The sequence below is a fragment of the Callithrix jacchus genome, chromosome 10 (genome assembly GCF_049354715.1).
Source record: "Callithrix jacchus isolate 240 chromosome 10, calJac240_pri, whole genome shotgun sequence".
Classification (NCBI taxonomy): Eukaryota; Metazoa; Chordata; class Mammalia; order Primates; family Cebidae; genus Callithrix; species Callithrix jacchus.
The window spans coordinates 117,510,003-117,537,377 of NC_133511.1; the positions used below are offsets into that span (position 1 = coordinate 117,510,003).

General features: G+C 37.3%; 2 protein-coding genes across 11 annotated transcripts in view; one reads left to right on the forward strand and one right to left on the reverse strand.

Annotated features, from left to right (window-relative positions):
- Nucleotides 1-27,375, reverse strand: part of MS4A6A (membrane spanning 4-domains A6A) — a 269,396-nt gene that overhangs the window by 159,522 nt on the left and 82,499 nt on the right. For 8 of the 10 annotated variants that reach the window (XM_078341121.1, XM_078341120.1, XM_078341119.1 and 5 more), the window contains 2 exons: nucleotides 27,079-27,145; nucleotides 26,449-26,597 (listed from right to left, as the gene is read on the reverse strand). The gene's annotated coding sequence lies outside the window, so the exon portion shown is untranslated. Of the gene's footprint in view, nucleotides 1-26,448; nucleotides 26,598-27,035; nucleotides 27,146-27,375 lie in introns of all 10 variants that reach the window. The other 2 variants (XM_078341123.1, XM_078341122.1) reach the window with 2 other exon arrangements.
- Nucleotides 1,011-22,577, forward strand: MS4A14 (membrane spanning 4-domains A14). The gene is made up of 6 exons (XM_002755398.7): nucleotides 1,011-1,248; nucleotides 2,303-2,431; nucleotides 4,799-4,849; nucleotides 7,327-7,476; nucleotides 10,050-10,148; nucleotides 20,363-22,577. Exons 1-6 carry the CDS (start codon nucleotides 1,111-1,113, stop codon nucleotides 22,385-22,387), a joined length of 2,592 nt encoding a protein of 863 aa, XP_002755444.5. The 5' UTR covers nucleotides 1,011-1,110; the 3' UTR covers nucleotides 22,388-22,577.

Sequence of the window (27,375 nt, forward strand, 5' to 3'; positions counted from 1 at the left end):
TATACATTGGGTTTAGTTTTATGAAACAATTTACCTTCATGATCTCATAGGTGAAATTATAATGAATTTAGGAATGTAAAGGATCAATATGGAAAGCAAGATTCCTAAAGGCAGTTTTTGTTGTTTTAATTAGTATTTGTGTAGTTCAAATCAGGAAGGATTTGACTATAATTAGTTTTGCTTATCTTTCTGAAAGCTAAAATATTCTCTATTATAAAGCAGCAACTACGTCTGGTCCTATAGCACCTTTACTACTGATATTGTTTTAAATTTGAAAATGAAAGGATTGTTAAATGTTCTTACTATAAAAACAGAAAAAAGATAACCATGTGAGGTGATGGATATGTTAATTAGCTGAATTGTGGTAATCATTTTGGAGTATATATGTATATCAAAACATGCAGTACCCCCTAAATATATATAATTTTTATTTGTTAAATATACTTCAATAAAGATGGAAAAATAGAGATTCAAAGTTAACCGCTGATCTCTGTAATACAAAGGCATATAGTTTAACAGTTAGTTTGAAAATTCATCAAGTAAAGGTGAGAAACTCCTTTCGAAGGAGGGCAGAGCATGGTTGAGTTTAAAAAACATAGATTTTGCAGACAGGTCAAGTTGAGTTTGCCCCTTCCCCTGTCCCGTGTGTCTTTGGGTGACGTAAACTTGCTGTTCCTCACTTTCAGCATTGTAGAACTGTTAAAGGAACAAATGCTAGTGCATGTCAAAACAAACAGTACACCTTCTACAGTTCCCATCGCATAGGGATAGCCCATAACTTTTAGTTTCTGTATAACTCATGAACATATGTGTAAGGATTTGTTTTGTATATACCATCTATTTTGTGTTTACCATATGCTTGCAACCAATTTCACAAGAGAGTAAGTCTTTTGGGTATGGTACTTTTCACCAGGAAGATGGAGGGCTGGGCTGCCCTAGAATTCTAAAACTTTGTGACTCAACTATGAGTCTGTGGTTCTGCTGCTAAGTAGAGTGATTGCTAAGGGCTCATTTCTCAGGGCTCCATGTCACTCTGGTGGTGAGGTAGACCATGATTTGGGCTGCAATGTTTGCCCACTCTTTCTTTGACTAGAGTTCTGCCATTGAATCATGGAGTCAACATCCCAGGACAAAAAGCCAACTCATGTCATCACTATACAACCAAACGAAACTGTATTGACTGCATTTCCCTACAGACCTCATAGCTCTCTGCTGGACTTTCTGAATGGAGAGCCAAGAGTGTTGGGGGTAAGTCCTCTCCAATCAATGGTCCTCCCAAAGGGTAGAAAAGAAGTTTATTTTTTCATATATGTCTGTAGAGATACCTCCGTCTAGTGATTTTCAGGGAGGGAGTTAATTCTACTTTTCCCCCTTCACCTTTCATGAGGAATTAGTATTGATCTTTGAATCCCAGCACAGGGGAAGCAATAAACTAGTATAACTTTTTGAAATATCTCCCTGAGGAAGTGAACTCAGAGTATGGTGGCACCTCCCATGAAGGTAAAAAACCATAAGTGGAGAGGTTTGACTTCCACTTCATGCTCTTAAAGGAATTGGGAGTGCTTCAAAAACCATACTGAAAGCTTCATAGTAAACCAAATGATAAGACATACAAAATGTTTTTCATCATAAATGCACCCAGGGGAGAGCTGTATGCACAACCCCCATCCTTTGTAAAACAGCAAAAATCATTACTATGGCCCAGAGGTGTGGCCTGGGGACAAAACCTAGACTGATAGAGAAATTTTGCCCTGAGAAGAGCCCCTGCTGCTGTTCTTTTCCCTGTAGACTCCTGCAAGCTGATAGGCCCACCAGGTCATTCTCATCCCTAGCTGAGTCCTTGGATGAAAGGGAGGTGGAATGCAAGCTCATCTCAGGTTCTCCACAATAAATCAGCAAACATTTTAAACTTTTAGACAACTGGGAATACTGGTGAGACAGAAGGAAAAAAATATAAAGCTGAATACTCTGTAGGCCCTGTGCTCAAGAAGCTTAAATAATCTGGGGATAGTCAGACATGTACTCAAATATGTCTGATATAAGATTAATTGGTAACACCAGGGGAGATAGAAAATAATAAAGAATAAGAGTGAAGGATTTGAACCTGAAGGATCCAGGCAAGCAAAGTGGGAAGGAAACACACTGAACTGAGTCTCTTAATCTGAGAATGACTGACAAATGTGAAAGGAAGGCATTTGGATAGATTGAAAAGTGTGCCATGGAGGCAAACCCTCAGGGACCTGGGGTGGCCCAAAGAGGCTTGGATACTTGTGACCTCATGTACTCATTTCTCTCCTCACAGGCTACCCAGATCCTCCTTGCTCTAATCATTGTGGGCCTTGGAACAATATTTCTACTTAATTACATCAATTTCTCCCAAAGACTTCCCCTTGTTATCCTCTCAGGATATCCATTTTGGGGAGCACTTATTGTAAGTACTGCCGATTAGAAGCTTTTGAGAAATTGCTATAATGACAGATTTGAACTGGTTCATGTCCTAGGGTAATGAATTCCATAAATATAGCCCTCCAGGAGACCAAAAATGGCAGTTCACTTCAGGGCAAAAGAAGCAACTCCATTCGGTCATTGCACTACCGTCATTATTGTAATAACCACTCTTGGGTGCTTAAAGGTTTCCAAAACCCTTGTGTGTATAGTAGGACATTTGCTTCTCACTACCAACGTGGGAGACTAGATGGGCAAATATCATACTTTCTCCTTTGCAAATAAGAAAACTGAGCTCAAAAGTTGAGGATAACTTAAACACATCTAGCTAGTGTTCATGGAGTCACAGATGCTGAAAGCCTAAGGAGAACTGTTAAGATTATTATCACTCATCCTCCTTCTTAGCCCCAGAGACAATTTTATGAGTGCCACTCATCTAGGTAATGACGTATCCATAAATATTATTCTTACTCAGTGCTCTTTCTCTCTAGTCCCCACAGCCTGGATTCCTAATTTTTTTGCCATAATATTCAAGGGCAGACTCATTAGAGCTTCTCCTAACATACACCCCTGAGAAGACAGCCATATCACTGTCTGTTTTAGTTGTTATATTCTGAAAAGCTAGAATCACGCTTGAGGCAGAGTATGCATGAATGAATGAATGAATCAATCAATGAACAAATAGGTAAAATAATGAATAAATTAGGCCACTATCACTGACTATTAAAAATCCAGTTTTTTTGATAATCAGAAATACTTCATGCCTTTTCTACAATGTGCATTTCAGAAACAACCAGTAGAGTTTTCATTTTCCCAATATAAATAGTGTAATATCCAATATGATTTTCAAACTATATATGCCGTACTGTAGAAAATCAAGCAGACCAACCCCTCACTTTGTCGTATTACAACAGAATTTTCCCAGTGTGACTGTGTCGTCTGCATGTGAGAATTAAAGTAAAGCTCTAGCCGGCTGCTTTTGAAAACTCTACTTTTCACTTTAAAGATATTTACTGAGCACATGCCATGTCTTCAATAGCCTCCTAGGTGCTGAGACTGAGAATTCTGGAAAACAGTCCCTCTCTGATCGAAGTGGTGAATTGTTTTTAGATTTAGACAGTTTGTCATTTAACTGGGAGACTAGACATGAAAAAGTCAAAAGTAACCCCAAATACTTGTCCCTACACTTGTAATAAGTACTCTAAGAATTCTAGGTGCCATGTGAGGGTTTCATAGAGGACTCACCTGACCTCAGAGGTCAGGGAAGTGCTTTGCACGTAGTGGCTCACTGGGCAAAGTGGAAGGAAAGCATTCCCTGGCAAAGATAAAGCATGAGTCAAGCGCTTGGTGTGGGAAAGAGTAACCAAAAGAAGACCAATGAGTCTATCATGATGGCATAAAGTGAGGCTATAAAGGTAGACTGTAACCAGGTCATGCCAACTCCCATAGTCATGTGAAGAACATGGAACTTCTGTGTGAAAGCATGGGAAATCCACTGAAAGTTTATAAAGAGGATAGTGACATTTGAAGACTTGTTGAAGTATGATTGTGTTTTTCAAGTGAGAAATTAATTCAATGATAACAGCAATCCTAGAGGAATCCAATTAGAGGAGGCTGCAATCATGCCGAAGAGGAAAGAGTTTCCCTGAACTAGCTTGGTGGCCATGGAGCTAGAGATGGAGAGCCTGAGTGACTCGGAGGTAGAGTTGATAGGATTCGGCAGTCCAGTGTGGGGAATCAAGTGGAGGGAGGTATCAAAGGTATCTTTCTGATCTCTGCAAGTCAGCTGCAGATCCTTGGACCATAAGACCCAGATGTTCCCAAGGTCCAACACCAGTTCCCACAGAGGAGGTTCCCATCCTCAGAACATTAAAAAAGGAAGGGGCTCCACATGGAGTGACAGAGTTCTTTTCCTGAGGTGGCACTAGGCTCTACACTCATGGGAAATGAGTAACTGTTATAACCACACTAGATATCAGCCCCCGTTATCAGCCTTTAGAGGGGTCTTCCCTGAGAAAGTCTCCCTTCACCTGCTCAGAACAGGCACAGTCCCTCCTCTTCTCTTCAAGGCCCAGAGCTTAGGAAATCTGTTTTTGGAGCCCCAGATGGACCCAACATCTAGCCATCTCCTCTGGATCTTAGAGCGCTTGTTCAGGGCTGAGTAAACCCAGCACAATGTTTCTTCCAACCTACCCTATCTTTGCTGACCCTCGCTACTCCCTGATGCTCAGGTGGAAAAATCGGATGGTCTTGGAGATTTGCAAACAGATAGTTTGTGAATCCAAGGGAAATTACATTGCAAGGTGGTCAAGCATATCACCAGTTAACTTTTGTCTCTTGTCTTCTTTAACAGTTTATGGTTACAGGATACCTCACAGTAGTCAAAGAGAAATCAAAAACTCAGGTGAGTCACTTTTGTGACTTTATGTAATTTGAAATATTCTATTTGCTTTTATATTGTCTCTGTGTATAAAGCCTTTAGTAATAAAGTTACCTCTCAGGAAAACTTGTATGCATCCAAGTTGCAGTTCAGATCATTTCTATTTGCCAGAGCCATTATTTGCCTGACATTCTTACACTGGTTCCCACTTCCCTGGTCAAGTAAACTAAAAGAGTTGCTTATTGGAAACCATTCTGCATCCCTCTAATTCAGTGTTCATTATTAGGAGTAATTCCCTGCCCCTCACCCCCAGCATCCAGAAAATATCAGACAATATCTGAAGATCCCATTTTGGGTCATCACAACTGGTGCTATTGGCAACTAGTGAGTAGAGGCCAGGGACATTTCTAAGCATCTAAAATGCACAGGACAGTCTCTGTCACACACAAAAGTTATCCGACAAAAAAGTCTATAGTACCATTGTTGAGAAACCTTGCTCTAACCAAAACCAATCCTAAGATCTCAGTAATTCTTCCTCCTAATCCTAGACCTGTCTCCAACACCAACTGAAGCTTTTCTTTAGAGCCTGCCCAAGGTCTAGAAGAAGAAAATCTGGGCATCAATACTGGATTGTTCTAGGATTGAACCAAGGCTACCACTCACTTCAGTGTTAACCTGAAGGGAAAAGTATCTACTCCTAAGGGTTATTTTGAGGATTTAATAAGATATTACTTATTAAAGGCATGATGATGCTTCAATGTTCATACTTCTTCTAACCACTCTGATCTTGTTTAAGGTCCTGGGGACGTGGGCCTTCTCTGAAAGCCAGTTTAACTCTGTTCTTAAGGTCTTCTGCTAATTTCCTTTAGGGATAGTTACAAGCAATAGAGACATTCTGAGGAGAGGGGGGATAAATGCTCCCATCCCTGCTTAAGGAAATTATGCAGACAATGCAGATAAAGCCCCAAATGCTGTTCTCCCTGTATTGACTTCCTTCCAGAGCTAAGAAATAGACTATTGGTAAGGAAAACCTACTCCTGACTCACTGAGAGCTATGCAGATGGAGAAATGATGGGGGCAGGATTCTGAACCAGGCATCAGAAGACCTGGCTTTTCATCACAGCTCTTCCACAAACTGTGGAAGTGATTGCTCACAGACACTTACTTCCTGAATTCCATTTATCTGTAAAATGGGATAACAACAAGTGTCCTTCCTATATCACATAACTATAATGAGAATCAGAAGAGACTAGGCTGGGCATGTTCTTTGTAAAGCCCAATACATGTGAGGGATTGATTATCTAGAGATCTTAGTCTATCAAATGTCCTAGGGGAGCCAAAAGAGAGCCTTGAGAAAACAAGGGAACCAAAGACCAAGAGAGAGATGGCCTGTGTATATGGTCCTGTGGATTTGCTGCCAAAGTGCCTGTTTGCAATAAAAACCTGGGATTGGGGTAAACATTAAGTTACAAGTACACTGCCATGGTTTGCCACATGAAGCCACAGACTGTTCCAGAAAGGACTGGCTCTGTAAATGCATCATTGTATTTTCCACCACTGTAGTCATAACACAATCAATAAAGGTGCCACAAATACCTGATGAATGGAAATGTGAAGCTTTTCTCTCTCTCTCTCTCTCTCTCTCTCTCTCTCTCTCTTTCTTTTTTTAAAAAAGAGCAGTATCAGTCCTGGGAGTGGGTATGAAGGAACAAATTGAATGACCCCCTTCCATTAAAGGAACTTGGATATACATATCCCACCCACCCATAGCCCCACAAAAAAATAGAAATGAATAAATGCAATTGGGTGGGTCAATCTGAATTTTTTTTATTGAAACACTGAGTTCAAGAAAGAACCCATTTAGAATACCTTTAAACTGCAGTCCGAACAGGTTAGCATCTTTAAATACATTAATGATTTTGTTGGTTATTGCTTGAATTCTCCCAGGGAAGTACTGTAAACCACATTATTGCAGGATGTCACCTCTCTTGCTCATTTTTGTGTCTCTAGGGCCTAATGCAGTACTCATATGTATTTGGTGTGCATTAAATATTTATGAAATAAATGAATGAATGGATACTACCCTAAAAGTGAGGTGACACATTCACATTTTTAAAGGCAGAAATTGGGATTCTGAAAAATTAGGTTGCTTGTATAAGGTCCTAGTGAAACCTGGACTTGAAAAGAGGTTTCATTTCCAAGCCAAGATATTTGCTAACACACTGTACTGCTTCCAGATTATGACAGAAGGTGCACTGGGATGAAGTGAACATTTTCTCTAGCATTTGCCATAGAGTATCCTTGGCCCATTCTAAAACTTGGTGCATCTTCTGACTTTAATGAGTCAGAATTTAGTGTATTAAGCCTTACAATCATACTGATCTGATGGACCGACTCTTCCCTGAGCAGTATCTGGAAAGATAAAAGCACTAAGAATTTCTTATAAGGTATTTTGGCTTTGGTTTGGATTTTATTTATCTTATTTTTTAACTACCTTTCAGGGTCAAGGTGTCATGGCCATGAACGTTATCAGTTCCTTGGTTGCGATAACTGGGATTACTTTCATCATTCTCAGCTACAGACATCAAGACAATTACTGCCAGACGCCTTCCCTTGAAGAAATATGTGTTTTAGGTAGAACTCTTTTCATTGTAAGTGATCTTATTTTGCACGATGAATCTGTAAAATCTTATCTGAACTGTGTTGGTGATGCAATGATTCATTAATTTTTATTTTATTAACTGAAATTGTGTCAGCATTTGAACCGTCGATAGGGAAGGGTATTGTGGAATTATTGTTGCACTCATTAAGGAGCCATATTTTCTGGACTTGAATCCTGTCACATAAGCTTGTCACCTTGGCTTAATATCGTATTCTCTCTAGGCCTCGGTTTTCCTCATGTGGAAAATGAACATAAGAACGCTTACCCCATGGGTTGTTGTGAAGCTTGCTTAAATTAAAACAGTACCCTGCACAGTTAAATAGTCAATAGGTTTAGCTAATACAATTATTATTGACATGGATTGAATTAAATTTTACCTTTTCAGCATTAATAAACAAAATTATCTAAAAGATTTTTCAATAACACTAAGATCAAAATACAGTAGGAAAAGGTATTTAGAAGCCATTGAATAAAGTAAGGATTTTAAGAAGTTTAAGACATATGTTATTTCACATAATTGCAGAAATTTTATTCATTAAAGCAGATGAGAGATCTTTTTACTGGGAAATGCAATTGTTGGTACAATTTAAAGTATTTATCTAACAAGTAATCAATGACATTATTTTTAACAATGTCAGTGACTCCAGTAGCCCTTTCCCTCTAGTTCCCTAAGCAAGTCATGGGGTTTCATTTTATTCCTAACCCAAGCTATATCTTCAATGCTTGGGTTCTATAATTTTAAGAATATTTGAACCTGTTAGAAGGGAAATAAAGTAGAATCACAGAAAATGGTCTTCCTCGGTAAAAGAAATGAGAAGTTCATTCCTGAATACAAGGTTTTATTTAATCCTCACAATCACTCAGTGAAATGATCCCAGGGATCCTTTCATGTTTTCTGAGATAAATTCTAAAATTGGACTCATGGTAGATTACTAAAGAAAGCCAGGAAACAACATCAGCAATCAACCCTCTCCTAACTTGGCCAAGAACATGGTACAACCTTATAATTCTTGCCCATTTCCGAATGGAGAGAAGCATACTGTTGTTCATTATGTTGGTATATATCAGGAAGAAATAGTATATACTGAAAGGGTTAAATCTCCAGATATATGAAATTCTGCTATTTCCTGCCCTCCATGGATAGGTATTGCAAGATTAGTTATGTGACTACAGAACCATGAACTCTCTCTTCCTAGTTCTCACTTACACAGCTTAATAATTTCTTGTTGTAACCCAAACATCATAAGCTAAAAGAGCCAGAACAGTGGGCTTCAGACATCTCTTGGGCTGACCCCTGTCCTGAAGACCAATCTGTTGTCTCTACTGCGACCAGAGTAATCACTTAAAAATGTAAATCAGAGTGATTACTTAATGGCTTTCTGTAAAACATATGATGATTAAGACCCAAATCTTAAGGGCCTTACCAAACTCTGTAACACCTATCCTACCCAGCTTTCCAACATTATTCCAGGACTTTATCCTGCTTACTCCACACTCCAGCCACTTCCTAGAGAATCCCTTAATGTGTCGAGCAGCCACTGCCCCAAGATGATCATAGGATCAGCATCTTCCAGCTTTGAATGGTCCCTGGGTCAGTTATACAATTAACTCAGCCTCATACTTAAATCTCAACTGAAGTACCACTTCTTTAAGAAAGTTCTCCCTGACTATGGCTCTACTCTCGTATCTGCATAGATCCCCCGTTATAGTAGCACAGAGCTCCCAGTCCTTCTTCACAGCATTTATCACAATTTAGTTAAGTAGATAATTACCTAATTACTTGTTATTGTCTGCCTCCCTTACAGTGATGTAAGTTCCACAAAATCCAAGACCAGATATACCTTGCTCAATGGAAAGAGTCAGTAAATTGCATAGAGTAGGGTCTGCATACATTTTAGTTTTACCAACAAATATCAGATATGTAAGATTCTGGGTGTATTGCAGGGAAACCAAGATTCACAAACACACAGTTATTTGTTCAAAGTTAAGTGTGACCTTGAACCCACTTTAACCCAGATCTTTCTGTCTTCATATTTTAAGCTTTCGAGGCATTATAAGCTACCATGTTGCTTCTCAATCCAAACATTACCTTAAAGCAAAATGAGCAAAATGGCAATCGGTGGGCTACATTCAGCCTGCGTATATGTTCTATTTGGCTCACACAGGTGAACACATAACTGGAAAATTTCAACACAAAAAGTACATGTATCCAGTTTACTTAGGGAAAAAACAAACAAAATAGACGTCATGGTACCCATGTTCCCACATGAAAACAATCGGCTGGAACTGAGTAATGGATGCCTCCTATGAATGCTTTTACTCTCAGTTTTCTCCCTGTTTAGTTCAAGATGGTTGCCCAGCTCCCATGGACTTGGGAGTTTGTTATCTCCACCTTATCAGAAAGATATAAGATGAAAATTGTGCAATATCTGATGGCTACAGAACCATCTAAAAGTATAGTTTTCCCATACTTGGTGACAGAGTCTAAAGTGTTCTCAGCTTATATATTTAAAATAACAGCTCTTATTTCAAATGTCATTTATTTCTTCTCATTATTTGCAGGGAATTTTGTCAATCTTACTGATCATCAGCATAGCAGAGCTCAGCATCTCTGTGACTACTGCATCCTTTAGAAGCAAGTGCTGGACGCAGTCAGATGAGGTGTGTTCCATGTTATTAAGAGAACAGATTCCTGTTGGGATACTGCACACAATGATGTCTAGTTTATTAGGAGGAAGAGCAGGATGCTCAGATGCTGAACTAAAACATCTAACTTTGGGAAGGTCAGAAAGGGACAATCTCTAAAAGGATCAATGCAACAACAAGAGCTAACGATCCTAACACCCAGATACATAGAGACTTAGACTCAATGAGACAGAAAATTAATAAGGATATCAAGGACTTGAACTCAGATCCGGAACAAGCAAACTTAATAAATATTTATAGAGCTCTCCACTTCAAATACACAAAATATACATTCTTGTCAATACCACATCACACCTACTCATAGGTTTAAATGAAACATTGATTGGCCATTATTAATACCCATTTTTTTAGAATAAAGCAATATTTCCGTTCTCTCTCCCTCTTTTTCTTTCTCTTTCTTCCTCTCCTTCACTCCTTTTTGTTCTTTCCTTCTCTCAAAAAAAAAAAGAAATCAACTTGTAGACCTCCAGATCCAGGTCGGCAATGTCTCTTTCATTGCTTGATTTCCTTCCTTCCCTTCTCTCCTTCCTTCGCTCCCTCCCTCCCTTCCTTCCTTCCTCCCTCCTTTCCTCCCTTCCTGCCTTCCTCCCTTCCTAAAAAAAAAAAAAAGAAAGGGACAATCTCAAGATTGAAGCTCACCCCACCATTTGAAACAATTATGCTTTCCTTTCTTGTCCTATCTGCTATATACTCAGTCATCTCTGTCCAGACATAGCTCCTTATGTCCCTGCCAAAAATATGTAATATCAGACTTAATAGGAGCCCAAATTACTGTGACATGGGGTGTGTGTTCTTCAATCATAAGATGTGTGACACAGTTCCACCACCAGAAAAGAAGTAGGGGGGGGGGAAGCTATTAATACCGATACTACATATATTGATAATAAGTGTTATAGTTTGTATTTACTCAATTCTGACTATGTCAGTTACTGTTATAATCACTGAGCACCAACTTAATCTTAATAAAACTATTATAACATGTTTATTTTACATATGAAGGAAGTAAGGCACAAAGATGCTAAATAACCTCTCCAGTACCACATAACATCAGGATTCTGACACCCGTAGTATGTCTCCAGAGCCTGCTTGCTAAGTCCCAAAATACCAGTACAGGCCTTGTGATTCATGGAGTTTTCATTTCTCTCTCTCTCTCTCTTTTTACATCAACTTTATAGAAGTATAATTTATAAACGACAAAACGTACCTATGTTTAACTACTGTCACAATCAAGGTATAGTGCATTCCTTTCACCCCAAAAGGTTCACTGGAACCCATTTTCAGTCAATGTTCTCATCACCAAGATTGGTTTTGACTTCCCAAAATTTCATACTAATGGAATCATAAGTAAGTACTCTCTGTATATGGCTTCTATGGCTTCTTTCACACAGAAACATGTTTTTGAGAGTCATATATGCTGTTGCCTCTATCAAGAATCCACTCCTTTTATGTATGGACACACCACAATTCGTTTATTCATTTACTTTTTTTTTTTTTTGGAGTCAAGATCTCACTGTATCACCAAGCCTGGAGTGCAGTGACACTATCTCAGCTCACTGCAGCCTCTATCTCCTGTACTCAAGCAACCCATCCACCTCAGCCTCCCCAATAGCTGGGACTGCAAGCATACGCCACCATGCCCAGCGAATCTTTTGTGCGTTTTTTGTAGAAACAGGGTTTTGCCATGTTGCCCAGGCTGGTCTCAAACTCCTTGGCTCAAGTGATCCACCTACCTCGACCTGCCAAAGTTCTTGGATTACAGGGGTGCGCCACTGTAACTGGTCCATTTACCTTTTGATGAGTATTTAGATTGTTTAAAGTTCAGAACTATTATCAATAAGTTACTAAGAATATTTAAATTCACATGTTTATGTGGACATATTTTCATTTCTCCTGGAGCGTTGCATCTAGGATTTGATTGCTAGATTGTATGGTAACCACGTTTAACTTTACAAGAAAATACCATAGTTCGTCAAAGTGGCGTATTGCTTTTCATTTTCATCAACAATGCGTGAGAGGTACAATTGCTCCATATCATCATTATGTATTGGCATCTCATTGTAGTTTTAATTTACATTTACCTAATGACTAATGATGATACTCTTGCTATGTGTTTATTATCCATTTGTGTATCTTCTTTTGAGATGTCTGTTCAAATATTTAGCTGAATTTTGTTGGATTATCTTCTTATTCACCTTATAGTAACCTAATTAATTCTTAATACAAGTCCCTTACTAGTATTTGTTTCACTCTGTGACTTGCCTTCTCATTTTCTTAAGAGTTTCTTGCTGGGCGCGGTGGCTCAAGCCTGTAATCCCAGCACTTTGGGAGGCTGAGGCGGGTGGATCACGAGGTCAACAGATTGAGACCATTCTGGTCAACAAAGTGAAACCCCATCTCTACTAAAAATACAAAAAATTAGCTGGGCACAGTGGTATGTGCCTGTAATCCCAGCTACTCAGGAGGCTGAGGCAGGAGAATTGCCTGAACCCAGGAGGCGGAGGTTGTGGTGAGCCGAGATCGCGCCATTGCACTATACAGCCTGGGTGAAAAGAGTGAAACTCCGTCTCAAAAAAAAAGAGTTTCTTTCATAAAAACAAATTTGATGAAGTTCCATTGATTATTTTTTATAGCTATGGTTTCTCTGTTCTATTTAACAAAGCTTTCCCTACCCCCAAGTCATGAAGATTTCCTTCTTGTCTTTTCCTACAGAAGTTTTATAATTTTAGCTTTTGCATTTAGATGCATGATCTATTTAAACTTTCATGTACAGCTGTGGGGTAAGGTTAGAAGTTAATGTACATCCCCCCTCAGGAAGACATCCAGATGCTCTAACACCATTTGTTGAAAATGCAGTGCTTTCCTCCATCACCTTGGTACGTTTGTTGAAAATTAATTTACTTATTACTTATTTGTAGGTCTCTTAGGATACTTTATTTTGTCCCTCTGGCCAATATGTCTTTTGTTTCACTTATCCTACATTGTCTTAATTTCCATACCTTTAGAGTAATTCTTTTTTTATTGTGATAAAATATATATAACATAATGTTTATCATTTTAGCCATTTGTAAGTACACAATTCAAGTCATTGAATACATTCATAATGTTGTGTAACTCTCACCACTATCTATGCCCAAAATTTTTTCATCATCCCCAACACAAACTCTGTACCATAAAATAATCACTCCCCTGATTCCCATCCCTGTAGCTCTTGGTATCCTCTATCCTGCTTTCTGTATTATGAATTTGCCTCTCCTAGAAACCTCATATAAGTGGACTATTACAAAATTTGTCCTTCTCTAACTGGCTTATTTGAGTAAGCATAATATTTTCAGGATTAATCTATGTTGTAGCATATATCAAAATTTCATTCCTTTTATGGCTAAATAAAATTTCATTTTGTGTATATACCCCATTTTGTTTAGCCATTAATTTGTTAATAGACACAGATATTTCTGCCTTTTGAATATTGTGAATAATGCTGTTATAAACTTTGCTATAAAAATATCTGCTCCAGTCCCTGCTTTCAGTTTTTTGGATATGTACTAAGAGCAACATTCCTGGGTCATATGGAAGTTCTATGTTTAACCTTTTAAGAAAATGCCAAACTGTTTTCACATTGGTTGTACCATCTTACATCTCAACTAGCAGTGTATAAGGGTTCCAATTTCTCCTCATCTCCATCAATACCAACCAACAGGGGAAAAGGGGGAGTAATTATTTTCCCTTTGTTTTTTAATTTCTAACTTACAGTTGACACATGCTAATAGTACATATTTATGGGGTACAGTGTGATGTTTCAATGCATGTATACATTGTCTAATGATCAAATCATGAAAATCACCACATTCATCACTTTGTAAACATTTATCATTTCTTTGTAGTGACAACATTCAAAATTTTCTCTTGTAGTCTTCTTGAAATACACACTACATTGTTATTGCTATAGTCATGCTACTGTAAGAACTTATTCTTACTGTCTATAAGAAGTCAGAACTTACTCTTTCTCTCTATAATTTTATACCCATTGGCCAATATTTTCAATCCTCCCTACTATCCCCAGCCACTAGTCTAGTCTTTACTTCTGTTAAATCAACTTTTTAAGATTCCAAATCTAAGCGAGATCATGCAGTGTTTGTCTTATTTCACTTAATATAATGTCCTCCAGGTTAATCCATGTTGCCACGAATGACAGAATTACATTCTGTTTTATGGTTGAATAGTATTCTATTGTTTGCATATGTGTGTATATATATTATATATAATACATGAATAGTTTATATATTATGTGTGTTTGTGTGTGTATATATATATATATATATAACATATATGTAACATTTTATTCCTTCATCTGTAGATAGGTATTTAGGTTGATTCCTTATCTTGCCTCTTGTGACTAGTACTGCAATAAATATGGGAGAACAGATGTCTCTCCAACTGTTTTCACTTCCTTTGAATATATAACCAGTAATGAAATTGCTGGATATTTATTTCATGCCCATCTTTTCTTTTCTCTGTTCTTTTCTTTTCACCTCCTTCCTTCTTTCCTTCCTTTCTTCTTTTTCTATACAAAGACTCTGTCACCTAGGCTAGAGTGCAGTGGCACAAGATCATAGCTCACTGCAGCCTTAAACTGCTGGGCTCAAGTGATCCTCCTGTCTTAGTCTCCTGAGTAGCTGGGACTAAAGGCATGTGCCACCACACCCAGCTAATTTTTCCATTTTTATTTATGTAGAGACAAAGTCTTGCTATATTGTCAGGGCTGGTGTTGAATTTCTGCCTTTAAGCCATCCTTCCTCCTTGGCCTTCCAAAAATGCTGGGATTACAGGTATGAGCCACCACATCTGGCTCTATATAATGGCCATCTTAATGGGTGTGAAGTGGTATCTCATGCTTTTGATTTGCATTTGCCTAACGATTAGTGATGCTGAACATCCATTTATACATCTTCTTTGGAGAAATGTGTATTATAGTCTCGCCTGTTTCTTAATTGTGTGTTTGTTTTTTGTTGTTGAATTGCAGAGTTCTTTATATATTCTGGATCTTAGTCCCTTAGTAGATATATGATTTGCAAATATTTTCTCCTATTCTGTAGGATGTCTTTGCACTTTCTTTACCTTTTGATGCACAAAAGGTTTTGATTTTTATGATGTATATTTAATCTATTATTTTGTTGTTTTTTCCTGTGCTTTTGTTGTCACAGCCATGAAATTACTGCCACATCCAATATAATGAAGATTTCTACCAATTTGTCCATGAAATGTATAGTTTTAGCTCTTAGGCTTAGTTTTTTATTGATTTTGAGTTAATGTTTGTATATGGTGTAGGTAAGGGTCCAACTTTATTCTTTTGGTTATGGATGCCCAGTTTTTCCAGCACTATATGTTGAAAAGACTCCTTTACCCCATTGGATACTCCTGTTGTCTATGTTGAAAAATTGATTTACTATAAACATAAGCATCTATTTCTGGATGATCCCATTGGTCTATACATCTTCCCTTATGCCAAGTACCAAATTGTTTTAATTACTGAGCTTTGAGATAAGTTTGGAAGTTGGAAAGTATAATCACTAAAACTTTATTATTCTTTTTCATTACTGTTTTGGCTATTCAGGGGCTCTTAAAATTCCATATGAACTTGAGAATCTGCTTTTCCATTTCTGAAAAGAAATGTTGCAATTTTAATAGGAACATTTAGTCTTTCCATTTCTGAAAAGACTGTTGCAATTTTAATAGGAATTGTATTGAATCTGTAGATTGCTTTGAGCAGTATTGATGATAACTTAACAATTTTAAATCTTCTTCTGCATGACCACAGGATGTCTTTCATTTATTTAGGTATTTCATTACTTTCAGCAATTTTTTGTAGTTTTAACATAGAAGGTTTTCATTCCTTTGGTTAGATTTATTCCAAAGTGTTATAAATGGCATTATAAATGGAATGGCTTTTTAAATTTTCCTTTTATATTGTTTATTGCTGTTATATAAGAACAATTATTTTTGTGCGTTGCTCTTATATCTTGAAACTTGTTTAATTTATTAGGTCTAGTAGCTTTCTTGTGAGTTTGGGAGGATTTTCTATATACAAAGATCATGTAACCTGAAAATAGAGATGGCCTTACGTCTTCTTTTCTAATTTGCATGAATTTTATTCCTTTTTATTTTCTAATGGCTCTAGCTAGAACTTTTAATACAGTCTTGAGTAGCAGCAGTGAAAGAAAACATTCTTACATAGTTCCTGATCTCAGGTAGAAAGCTTTTAGTCCTTCACCAGTGAGTATGTTATTAGCTGTGGGTGTTTTATAAACAAACTTTTAACGTTAAGGAATTTTCCATCTCTTCCTAGTTTTCTGAGAGATACTCTCATAAAAGGTATTTGTTAAATGCCTTATCTACTCCAAGTAGATGATTGTGTGGTGGTTTTATATATATATATAAATATTATATAATTAATATATAATTATATATTAATTGATTTCCTTATTGTACCATCCTTGTATTTTGGTTATAAATTTTACTTCATCATATGCGTAATCCTTTTGGTATGCTATTAGATTCAACTAGCTAATATTTTGTCAGTAGTTTTTGCATGCACACTTTTAAAAGCTGTTAACCTGTAATTTTCTTTTCTTGTGATATATTTATCTGTTTTGGTATCAAGGTAATGCTGGCCTCATAGAATAAGTTAGGCAATTTTCTCTTCAAGTTTTCAGAAGAGTTTCAGAATCTTTTTTTTTTTCATTAAATCTTTGGTAGAATTGACTGTGAAGCCATGTGATCCAGAAGTTTCCATTGTTGAGAAGTTTTAGATTACTGGTTTAATCTCCTTACTTGTTATGCATCTGTCAAATCTGTCAAGATTTTCTATTTCTTCTTGAGTCATTTTACATAATTGGTATAATGCAAGGAATTTGGCCATTTCTTATACAGTATCTGATTTCTCTGTAATGCCAGTAATGATGTCCTCACTTTTATTTCTTATTCTAGTTGTTTTATTATCACTTTGCTTTTCGATATAGGTAAAGGTTTATCAACTTTGTTGATCTTTTCAGAGAATCAACATTTGGGTTCATTGATTTTCTCTATTATTTTTCTATTGTCTATTTTGGTTATTTCTGCCCTAGCCTTTATTATCTCCTTTCTTTCCCTAGCTTTGGATTTAGTTTGCTCTTCCTTTTCTAGGCCCTTGTGGTATAAATTTAGCTTATTGATTTGAGATCTTATTTCATAACGTAGACATTTACAGCTACAAATTTCCCTCTTAGCAATGCTTTCACTGCATCTCCTAAGCTTTGCTATATTTTGTTTTTCTTGCATTTTCTAATTCTTTGTGATTGCTTTTTTGACCCACTGGTTGTTTAAAAATGTACTATTTAATGTCCATATATTTATGATTTTTTTCTATTTTACTTTTTATTGATTTGGAACTTTACCCTGTTGTGATCAGAGAAAATGCTTTGCATAATGTCTATCTTTTAAATCTATTGAGACATTTTTGTGTGTGTCGCCTGACTAGTTTATCCTAGAGAATGTCCCAGGTGCACTCAAGAATAATGTGCATTCTGATGTTGTTAGTTGGAGTGTTCTATTTATGTCTATTCAGTCTACTTGGTTTACACTGTTGTTCAGATCATCTGTTTTCTTGCTTATCATCTGTCTGGCTGCTCTATCCATTGTTAAAAAGGTGTTACTGAAGTCTCTAGTTATTATTGTAAAACTGCCTATTTCGCCCTTCAATTCTGTCAAGTTAGCTTCGTATATTTTCAGAGTCTGTTTTAAGTGTGTAAATGTTTATAATTTTTATATATTCATGCTCTATTGAAACTTATATTAATAAAGTCCTTCTTTGTCCCTTATAACTTTTTAGTCTTTTTTACCTGATATTAGCATTGACTCTCAGGTCTCTTTTGGTTGCATTTGCATAAAATAACTTTTCCCCATTATTTCACTTTCAACCTATTTGTGCCTTTGGATCTAAAGTAAGTCTCTTCTACATAGGACGTTGTTGGATCATGTTCACTTTTTCTTAATTCATTCAGCTAATGTCTGTATTTTGATTGGATAAATTAATCCCTTCATACTTAACATAAATATTGATAAGGAGGAACTTACTTCTGCATTTTTTGCTATTTTTTCCATATGCATGATAGTATTTTTTGTCCCTCATTTCCTCCATTACTGGATGAATTTTTTTATCATAAATGGGTATTGACTTTCATCATTTTCATCTCATGCTTTTGTCTTTATTGTATTATCTGTATATTATACAACTAGAGGGGAGCACAAACCCTGTTTGAGGCCCTTTAGAAACAATATTAAAATAAGTTACTCACACTAAATAACTGTTCAATTGAATTCAGTGAATACAGATCTTTAATCTGCTAATAGCATAGTAATGTGTGAAGTACAACAGGGGATTCAAAAATAATAAAACATGCACCTTGATCTCGAGAAAAGGAAAGAGAAAATGAATTCTACATTTACAGGGAAAGTTCTCTGTGCCAGTTTCTGTGCTTAAAAGTATTATTTTATATGGTCGTTAGTCATAGCCACCTTCAAGTTAAGGAGAAAGTGGACTTATTAATACAGGAAGCATAGATCAGATAGGAGAGCACAGGATCTTGGATTCAACTGCAGAGTTTAAATCCTTCGCAGGTAAACAGCTCTATGATACTGGTCTGGTTATTTAAAAATCTCTGAACCTCAGTTTCCTCAATTGTAAAAGAAGGATAATAACTTCATAGGAATGTTATAACAATTCCTTGATGACTTTGGAAACTTGTCTAACATTTAGTAATCACTGAGTTCTCATTAATGATGAAGAAATTTAAAATCATAGCACTTAAGAGCTTGGATAAACAGAGAAACTGTAATTCATTCTTTCAAAACTCTTTTTAAATAAAGGAATAAAATAAAATTCACATGAAACAAAAGTTTGAGGATTAGTAGAAATATAAAAATCTCTCCCAAAGTACCATTTATATTCACACAAATAGTCCTTCAATAGGGATGAAATATAGGTGTGAAAAATTAATTAAGAGAGTGGGAAATGACAATGTCTTATGTAAGAGAATATGTAGATTCTCAATCTAGACTTGTTACCAACCAACTAGGCAAGCATAATTATTTAACTTAATCACTGAGTACTGATCCACCTCATCAAATAGACTCCTCTGACTCCATGAATTACCTCAGAAAGATGAAATTCATGGAGTCAGAAAAAAAGCAGCAGGTTGTGCTGTAATAACAGCTTCCTAAAAATTATAATATCAACATGACAGCTAATAGGAAGCATTGAAGATTGTATCATATGCTGTCACTTAGCTGTTTAAAAAACTCTTGTTTGTTAGATTTCTCTTGTTTGTAAATGAAAGTCCAAACTTCCTAGCCTAGTGTACCACCTAATATGGTACCATCTAATATCAGTAATATTTAACTGCTAATCAACTGCCATCACACCACACTATATTACAATCTTGTGTTTTTGCACCCACTATTTCCACTGTTTCTTCTACCTGGATTCCGACTCTGGTCTTATTTCATCTTACCTTCTATGCCTGAGTAATTAAGATATGTATTAAATATCATCTCTCCTGGGAAGCATTTTTAGGCTTAGAATTAGGTCATCTTCTATGTTCCCCAAAGCCACTAAGTATTTATTTATGTAATGGCATTTGCTAAATTGTATTACTATTATCTGTTGATATGCTGGTGTACATATAATTGCAAGGGAATTATATGTACGTCATGTACACTTTAGGGGACCTTAAGGGAAAAACCTACATCTAATTGTCTTTGATCCCCAGAATACAGTTCATCTAGGTAATCAATAAACCATTATAGATTAAGCATGAACATATTAATATTGACTAGATGATATAAAATGTCTCAAAAGCTTTGTAATATTAAGTATGGGAGAAATTTTTGAGGCAATCTTAATCAAATTCTTCTGTTCAATATTTGAAAAACTACAAGGTGATGACTTTTACAAATAATACCAATGAGTTGATGGTAAAGGCAGGTCTGGTAATTGTTTTCTGCCTTCTCGTTTAGGTGTTATTTCCTATATACTGTCTTACGTCAGAGATGAAAAGTAACTTGGAAAACAACAACAAAAAATCATCGGTAATGATTCTGTCATATTAATTTTACCCTCACCCTTGGTTTTATAGGTTCTGTTTTTCTTGCCTTCGGATGTTACTCAAAATGGTGAACAACCTGCTCCAGGAGAAAATGGTCAATTACAATTTGTGCTTCAAGAAGAGCTTTCCAGTGGTGATTCAACAACAAAAGCACAGTCTGTTTTCTTTGGGGGCTATGCTTTCTTCAAGTTAAGACTCTCTAGAAGTCCTTTAGTCTCCCAACCAGATAACAAAGATAGGAGATTGGTGGCAGATGAGCAAAAGCAAAGTATCCTTTCATCTCCCAAATTTTCAGAGGAAGAAATTGAACTGAAACCTGTGCCTCCCATATTAGAGAAAAAGCCCTCAGAAAATACTATGTCCATTCAGCTAGACTCTACATTTAAACAAATGACAGATGAAGATCTACGATCTGCTATGGTACAACCCTCCCAAATGGAAACCCAGTTGATGGAGAACAAAACTGTGTCACTCCAAGTTTTTCCATCCCTTTCTGTACTAAAACTCCAAGATCTATCACCTGAGGACTTACCATCCCAAGCTCTACAAGGCCTGCCAGAACAATCTATGCCATCCAAGTCTACATCATCCAATGTCAAACAGTCTTATAATCTGACAGCTAATGACCTGTCCCCTCAAGGCATACTATCCCAGGATATGCTGCTTAATGACATGGCATCACAAGACATGCAATTCCTATCTATACTATCTAAAGACACAGCATCCCACAATGTGTCATCTCAAGATATACCTTCCCAAGATGTGCTGTCCCAAGCTGTATCAAAACAAGTCATATTACCTGAAGCCTCAACATCCCATATTGTGCAGGTCCCTAAAATACAACGCCTACTTCAGCAAAGCCCAGATCTTCAACCAGAAAACATTCACCCTCAAAATCAGCAAAATTTACTAATGTCATATCAAGATATTAGATCAGAAGTTATGGAAGAAACCAAAGGATGGAAAGCTGAAGAGAAACTCCATAGAAGAAAATCCTCCAGACGGCATTCCTTAAACCAGCAAACCAAAGGCTTGCAATACCTAAGGACATATTCCTTACACATGCAAACCAAAGGCCAGCAATCCCCAAAGAGGCATGCCTTAGATCAGCAAAGCAAAGGCTGGCAATCTCCAAGGCGGAAATCCTTAGACCAGCAAATCAAAGACTGGCTATCCCCAAAGAGGCACTCCATAGACAAGCAAGCTCAGCTTAATCAAACCACAGAGCAACTCCCAGATCAGCAAGCCAAAGGGGAACAATTCCCAGAAGGACAATCTAAAGATGAGCAAGTTAAAGACCAGCAGACTGATAAGCAGCAACACTCAAAGAAGCAAACCCAGGATCAGCAAGCTGAAGGCCAGCAGGCCCAAGAGAAGAAATCCCCAAAAGGATGGTCCCAAAGTGTTCAACCTAAAAGACAGCAAGCTCAGGTGGAGAAAATGCCAAAGCAGTTATGCCAAGATTCAGAATCCCACATACAGCAAGACCAATTCTGGCAATATCCACAGAAGCAATCTATAGCCTGGATAACCCAAGACTGTCACTCCAATAACTGGAGAATTCAAGGCTGGAGAGACAAAGATTACAAAGAACGAAAATGGCAATTTGTAGCGCAGTACTGGCAAAAACAAGATCTATTCGAGAAAGAAGCCCCAAAGCAGAAAGCTCTATACCAAGAAGTCCAAACCCAGCACACTACAGCCCAATTTAACCTAGAATGTCAAGACGGTCAAGATAAAGACCAACACGACCTTCAATCCAGAGTTACACAAAAAGGAGATATGTATACTAGAGACATCAAACCAGGGGACATAAAATGCATAGGGCAAACCTCAGGGGACCTGCAGTCAGAAGATGTGAAGCCAGATTTCCATTCTTCTTCGGGCCAAAGCTCAGTACAAGACACATGTTTAGCCTATTTGTCCCATCTGGATTCGGAACAAGATGTACAACCAAATACTTCAGCTTCCTCAAATTCATATAAAGAAGATGGGAATTTAACTTCTACTTCATATGATCCAACAGATCAACAGCAATCTGAAGACTCTGAATAACATGCAGAATCTACCCCAAGTGCCACACTGCCCCCAATAATGGAATTAAATTAGGAAAAAACAATATCATCTCCTCCAACCTGTGTTCTCAACTGTGGGTGCTACCTAATTATCTTACCAAAAACTGAAGGGCATGCAGAGCACTCAAAGAATTTGTCCTTACTTGAAATAAAATGACCAGAAACCAAATAATAACAGTGTATCAGTACTTTATGCATGTGAAGAAATAATTCACATGTAAACTCCTTGTCATCAAAGTTAGTGCTTTAATTTATAATTATGATTTTATTTTACAACTTAATATTTAATGGACCTACTTTGCTATGATGCTGTATTTTTTGTCTCCCCCTTTCTGCATTATAGAAGTCCAGAAAATCAACCACAGGGAAGTCTATGAAGGCTCTTTAAAGGTTCATGAACCAAAAGAGTCAGCAAGGAACAAAAATTGCTTCCATTTCCCTGTCTTGCTGTTTCCAATCCTCTCATTTACTCTCCCTCTTCATATCTATGTTGAGGATATATGGACTAAGTTGGTTCAATTATTAATGAGATAGAATGTGGCAATAAATACAGAATGTGATGGATGGAGTGGGAGGGACTAAGAGATATCTAGAGATAGGAAAGTAGAAATTGGGGAATAACAGAGATGCAGATGTCATAACAGAAAATATGACAGACCGTAGTGTATTGAGTGAAACTGTAGCTCCCTTCTCTATGCCTGCATTTACTGATTCTAATTTCTCAACCCTTATAATACATAATTTCATGCTCTGTAGTCAAAGGAAATTGTGTTACCAAAAGCTATAGTTTACCCTCAGTCTTCCAAACCCAATCATTTTTTTTAATCCTATTTCCCTTTATCTCTTTGATACATTTGGAAAGGTTAACTATCCCTTTTTTTTTCCAATTTGTATCACCCCCCCCTTAACTACTGTGTTTTGCTCTTCCTGTTTCAAAAATTCTATAGTCGATATTTCTAGGATCTCTCTCTGACTTCATTCATTTTTTTTGTAATTACAATGCACTATTAATAACCTTAAATTTCTGTGCAAAATTCCTTTTCTCATTAAAGATAACCCACAATCAGGAAAGATTGTGGGTTCCCATAAATAGCACACATGTGGAAAAATCCACACACTTTTAAAAATCAATGTTTTCCCAATTTGTTAGAAACACCTTTGACTTTTAAAGCAGGAACTAACTGGATTGGTGTTTTGAAGAGATTACTCTGGCTGCAGTGTGGAGGATGAACTGGAGGAGGAAAGTTGGAGGCAGGGAGTTAATTAGGAAACTCTTGAAATAGTGAGGAAAGAGGTACTAAGTGTCTGATCTAGGGATGTATAGAAGAGTAGAGACTAAAAAGATAGTTCAAGAGTAAAACTGTCCAGATGGAACAGGAACTAGAGGTGTAGAATTAAGGAAAATGAAGAATGAACCATCTATTCTAGCTTAAAAGATTAGGTGGCTGAGACATCATTACCATCAACAAAACAGAGGAAGAGGCACAGGTTGGAGGAAGAGGCACAGGTTGGAGCAAGAGTAAGGAGCATAGTCGGTTCCTCCTAGTCTAGTGCATTAGTCAGGATTCTCCAGAGAAATATAACCAAGAAGATTAGATAGACAGACAGGCAGATATATATAGATAGACAAGAGAGACAGATAGATAGATAGATGATAGATAGATAGATAGATAGATAGATAGATAGATAGATAGATAAGGAATTGGCTCACGTGATTATCAGGCTGAGAAGTCCCAAGATCTGCAAGCTGGAGACCCAGGAGAGCTGATGGTATAGTTCCAATTTGAGTCCAAAGACCTCAGAATCAAGAGTTTAAATTCCACTTCAAGTCTTAGTCTGAAGACAGGAGAAGACCAGTGTCCCAGCTCAAAGACAGTCAGGCAGAGAAAGTGAATTTTCCCTTCCTCAGGCTTTTGTTCTGTTTAGGCCCTCAGCTTACCCATACTGGGGAGGGAAATCTGCTTTATTCAGTCTACCAACGTAAATGTTAATTAACCTCATCCAGACACATCTCATAGACACATTCAGAAGGAACTTTAACCAAAAATCTGGGCACCTATGGTTCAATCAAGATGACGCACACAATTAATCATCAAAGGTCCACCCCCTGTCAACCTGACACTCATATGCATCTCCTTAAGTCCTACTTAATCTTCAAATAAAGACTAAAAGTCATAATTCTTCATAATATGTTACAACTGTCATGCATACAACTGGGACTGTACCAACCTCTTCTCAGAAGAAGGGGTAAAGTCTGTGAGTGATGTTTACTCTTCTCCTTACTGTCTGTGGTGACTTTTATGATTTAAATTGTGTCTCACAAATTCTATGATATAAAGTTAGCAATACTTAATAGTATAATATAAACGTGCTTTATGTTACATGATTAGAGAATGAGAGAGAACAGACTGTGTGTGTGTGTGTGTGTGTGTGTGTGTGTGTGTGTATAGTTTCTATAAATGGTTAGGCGGTCATAGCTGGTATTTATAACTACCTCCTTCTATTACCCATTCTGTAGTCCTTGTGCCTTCAGCAAGCACCTTAGCTGGCCATGGTTCTTTATCTGGTACAGTGATACAAACCTTCATTCCTGAAAAGCCTGGACAATTAGTGGTCCTGCCTGGATTGAGTTGTAGTTTTTTTAATTGACCTTAATCATAGGTCATGGTAATATTAAGAGATGCATGAAGAGATCTCCTATATTCCAAACTTACTCTTCCTCATCTCCATTGTGAAGTAGTGATCTAATTTCCCCATAGTCATCAGAAACAATCACGACATCCAGCACAGTAACCTCATTCAGTTATCTGAAGAGGATGGAAGGGCTTTGCTTCAAAATTCAGCAATAAATCTATAGAAGCCTACTTTGCCAGAGGCTCTACATAGCATCCCTATCTGCCATTGACACTTCAAGCACAATTGGAATCTGTTGGATGGTATGGTCCAAGCAGAAGACATCTTACACCGAAGCTTAGGCCTGTTGTGAAGGCTTTTCTTCTGGTCCTACTCAAAAATAGCAGCTTTGTAAGTCACTTAGATTCTGTGCTTCTTTTTTATTGTGGAAGCCAGCTGTGACAACTTATCCTCATGCTGGCAGAGATTCTCAATATTCCCCACACCACTTGATCCCTAGAAATTTCACTGAGGTATAAGACCCTGAGTTTTTGTCAGATTTATTTCCCATACTCTGGCATGTAAATATCTTATGAATAAATCTAGAGTAGTTACTATGTCTTATTTGCTAGGTCCAATCAGCACAATGTCATCAGTGTAATGGACCAGTGTGATATCTTGTGGAAGGAAAGGGCAATTAAGATCCCCATTAACTAAATTATGACATAGAGCTAGAAAGCTGATATACCCCTGAGGTATGACAGTGAATGTATATTGTTGGCCTTGTCATGTGAAAGCAAGCTATTCCTGGTGGTCTTTACTAATAGCTATCCAGGAAAAGAATTTATCAGATCAGTAACATACTAGGTACCAGAGGATGTGTCAATTTGCTCAAGCAATGAAACCATGTTTGGTAAAGCAGCTGCAATGGGAGTGCCACTGCAGTTGGTAATCCACTGTCATCTTTCAAGTTTCATCTGTCTTCTGCGCATGCCAAATATATTAGTGGAATAGGAATGTGGTGGGAATCAGCATGCCTGCATCTTTCAAGTTACGGATGGTTTCATTAATCTCTATAACCCCTCCAATAAATGTGTTGGGGGTCATCAACCCTGCATCTTTTAAGTTACTGATGGATTTATTAATTTCTGGAGTTCCATCAGGAATGTGGTGTTGCTTTTGCTTTACTATTTTACTAGGCAAAGCCAGTACTAGAGCTTCCACTTGGTATTACTCACCATAATGGTCCTTACTCCACAGGGTAAGAAAATAATATGGAGATTCTACCACCTGCTGAGTATATTTATTTCAATTATGCCTTATGAAATTGGGAGGATAACCACAGGATGGGTTCGGGAGACCACTGCATCCATTGTGAGATTAACCAGATATAAAACTATGAATCATCAGACCTCCATAAGCACTTACCTGAGTGGTGAGCCACAGTGATGTTTTGGGTCTCCTGGAATTAGTATCAATTCAGAGTTGGTGTCTAGTAGTCTCTGAGATGTCCAGTTATTTCCTTTTCCCCAATGCTCAGTACCTTGGAAAAAATATGCAGGTCCCTTTGAGGAAGGCTGTGAGCAAGATTAACAGTACAAATTATTGGTAAGGCACCAGGTCCTTCTTCAAGGAGACCTGGTCTCCCCTTTCATTCAAGGAGTTCTTTCTGGGTCTGTAAATTTCATTCCTGGTCTGCAAACTGGCTCAGGTCTGGGAATTGATGGAGGGCCTCTGAGTCTCTATTTCTATGATTCAGGTTAGGCTTTCATTCATATGAGCTAGAATTTTTCTGCTTATATAGATCAATGAACAATTTAATAGGATTTCTATCTATTTTACCTCTATGAACACCATGATCAACTAGCCCACACCATAGGTCTGATTCAAATAATCTTATCCATATACACCCTCACAGACACAGCCAAAACAATGTTTTAATTAAATATTTGGGAAGCCTATGACCTGGTTAAGTTGACACATAAAGTTAACCATTGTGTCTCATTTATACTCACTGTCTTGGGGCCACAATCTGGAATAAGTCTTAGTTGAAATCACCTGCATAGATCAGCGGAGTTGCTGGGATGCAAATGTACACCAAGCAAGTCCTCACTGAGACATGTCACTAGAAGGAACAAAAATGTACTATTTTAAAATGTGGATAAAAGATCTTCTCTGGAAAATCATCATCTATATTTATGCAACCTCTCACGTGTGGTTATGACACCTAAAAAGTGATGTAGATCCATCACATTTCTAAAAGGCTAATCTTACTGTTAGTGAACGACACGGACACAAAGAGTCCTTAGGAAAGTACAGATCTCCTTTTCAGCCATAATATCCTCCATCAATTCA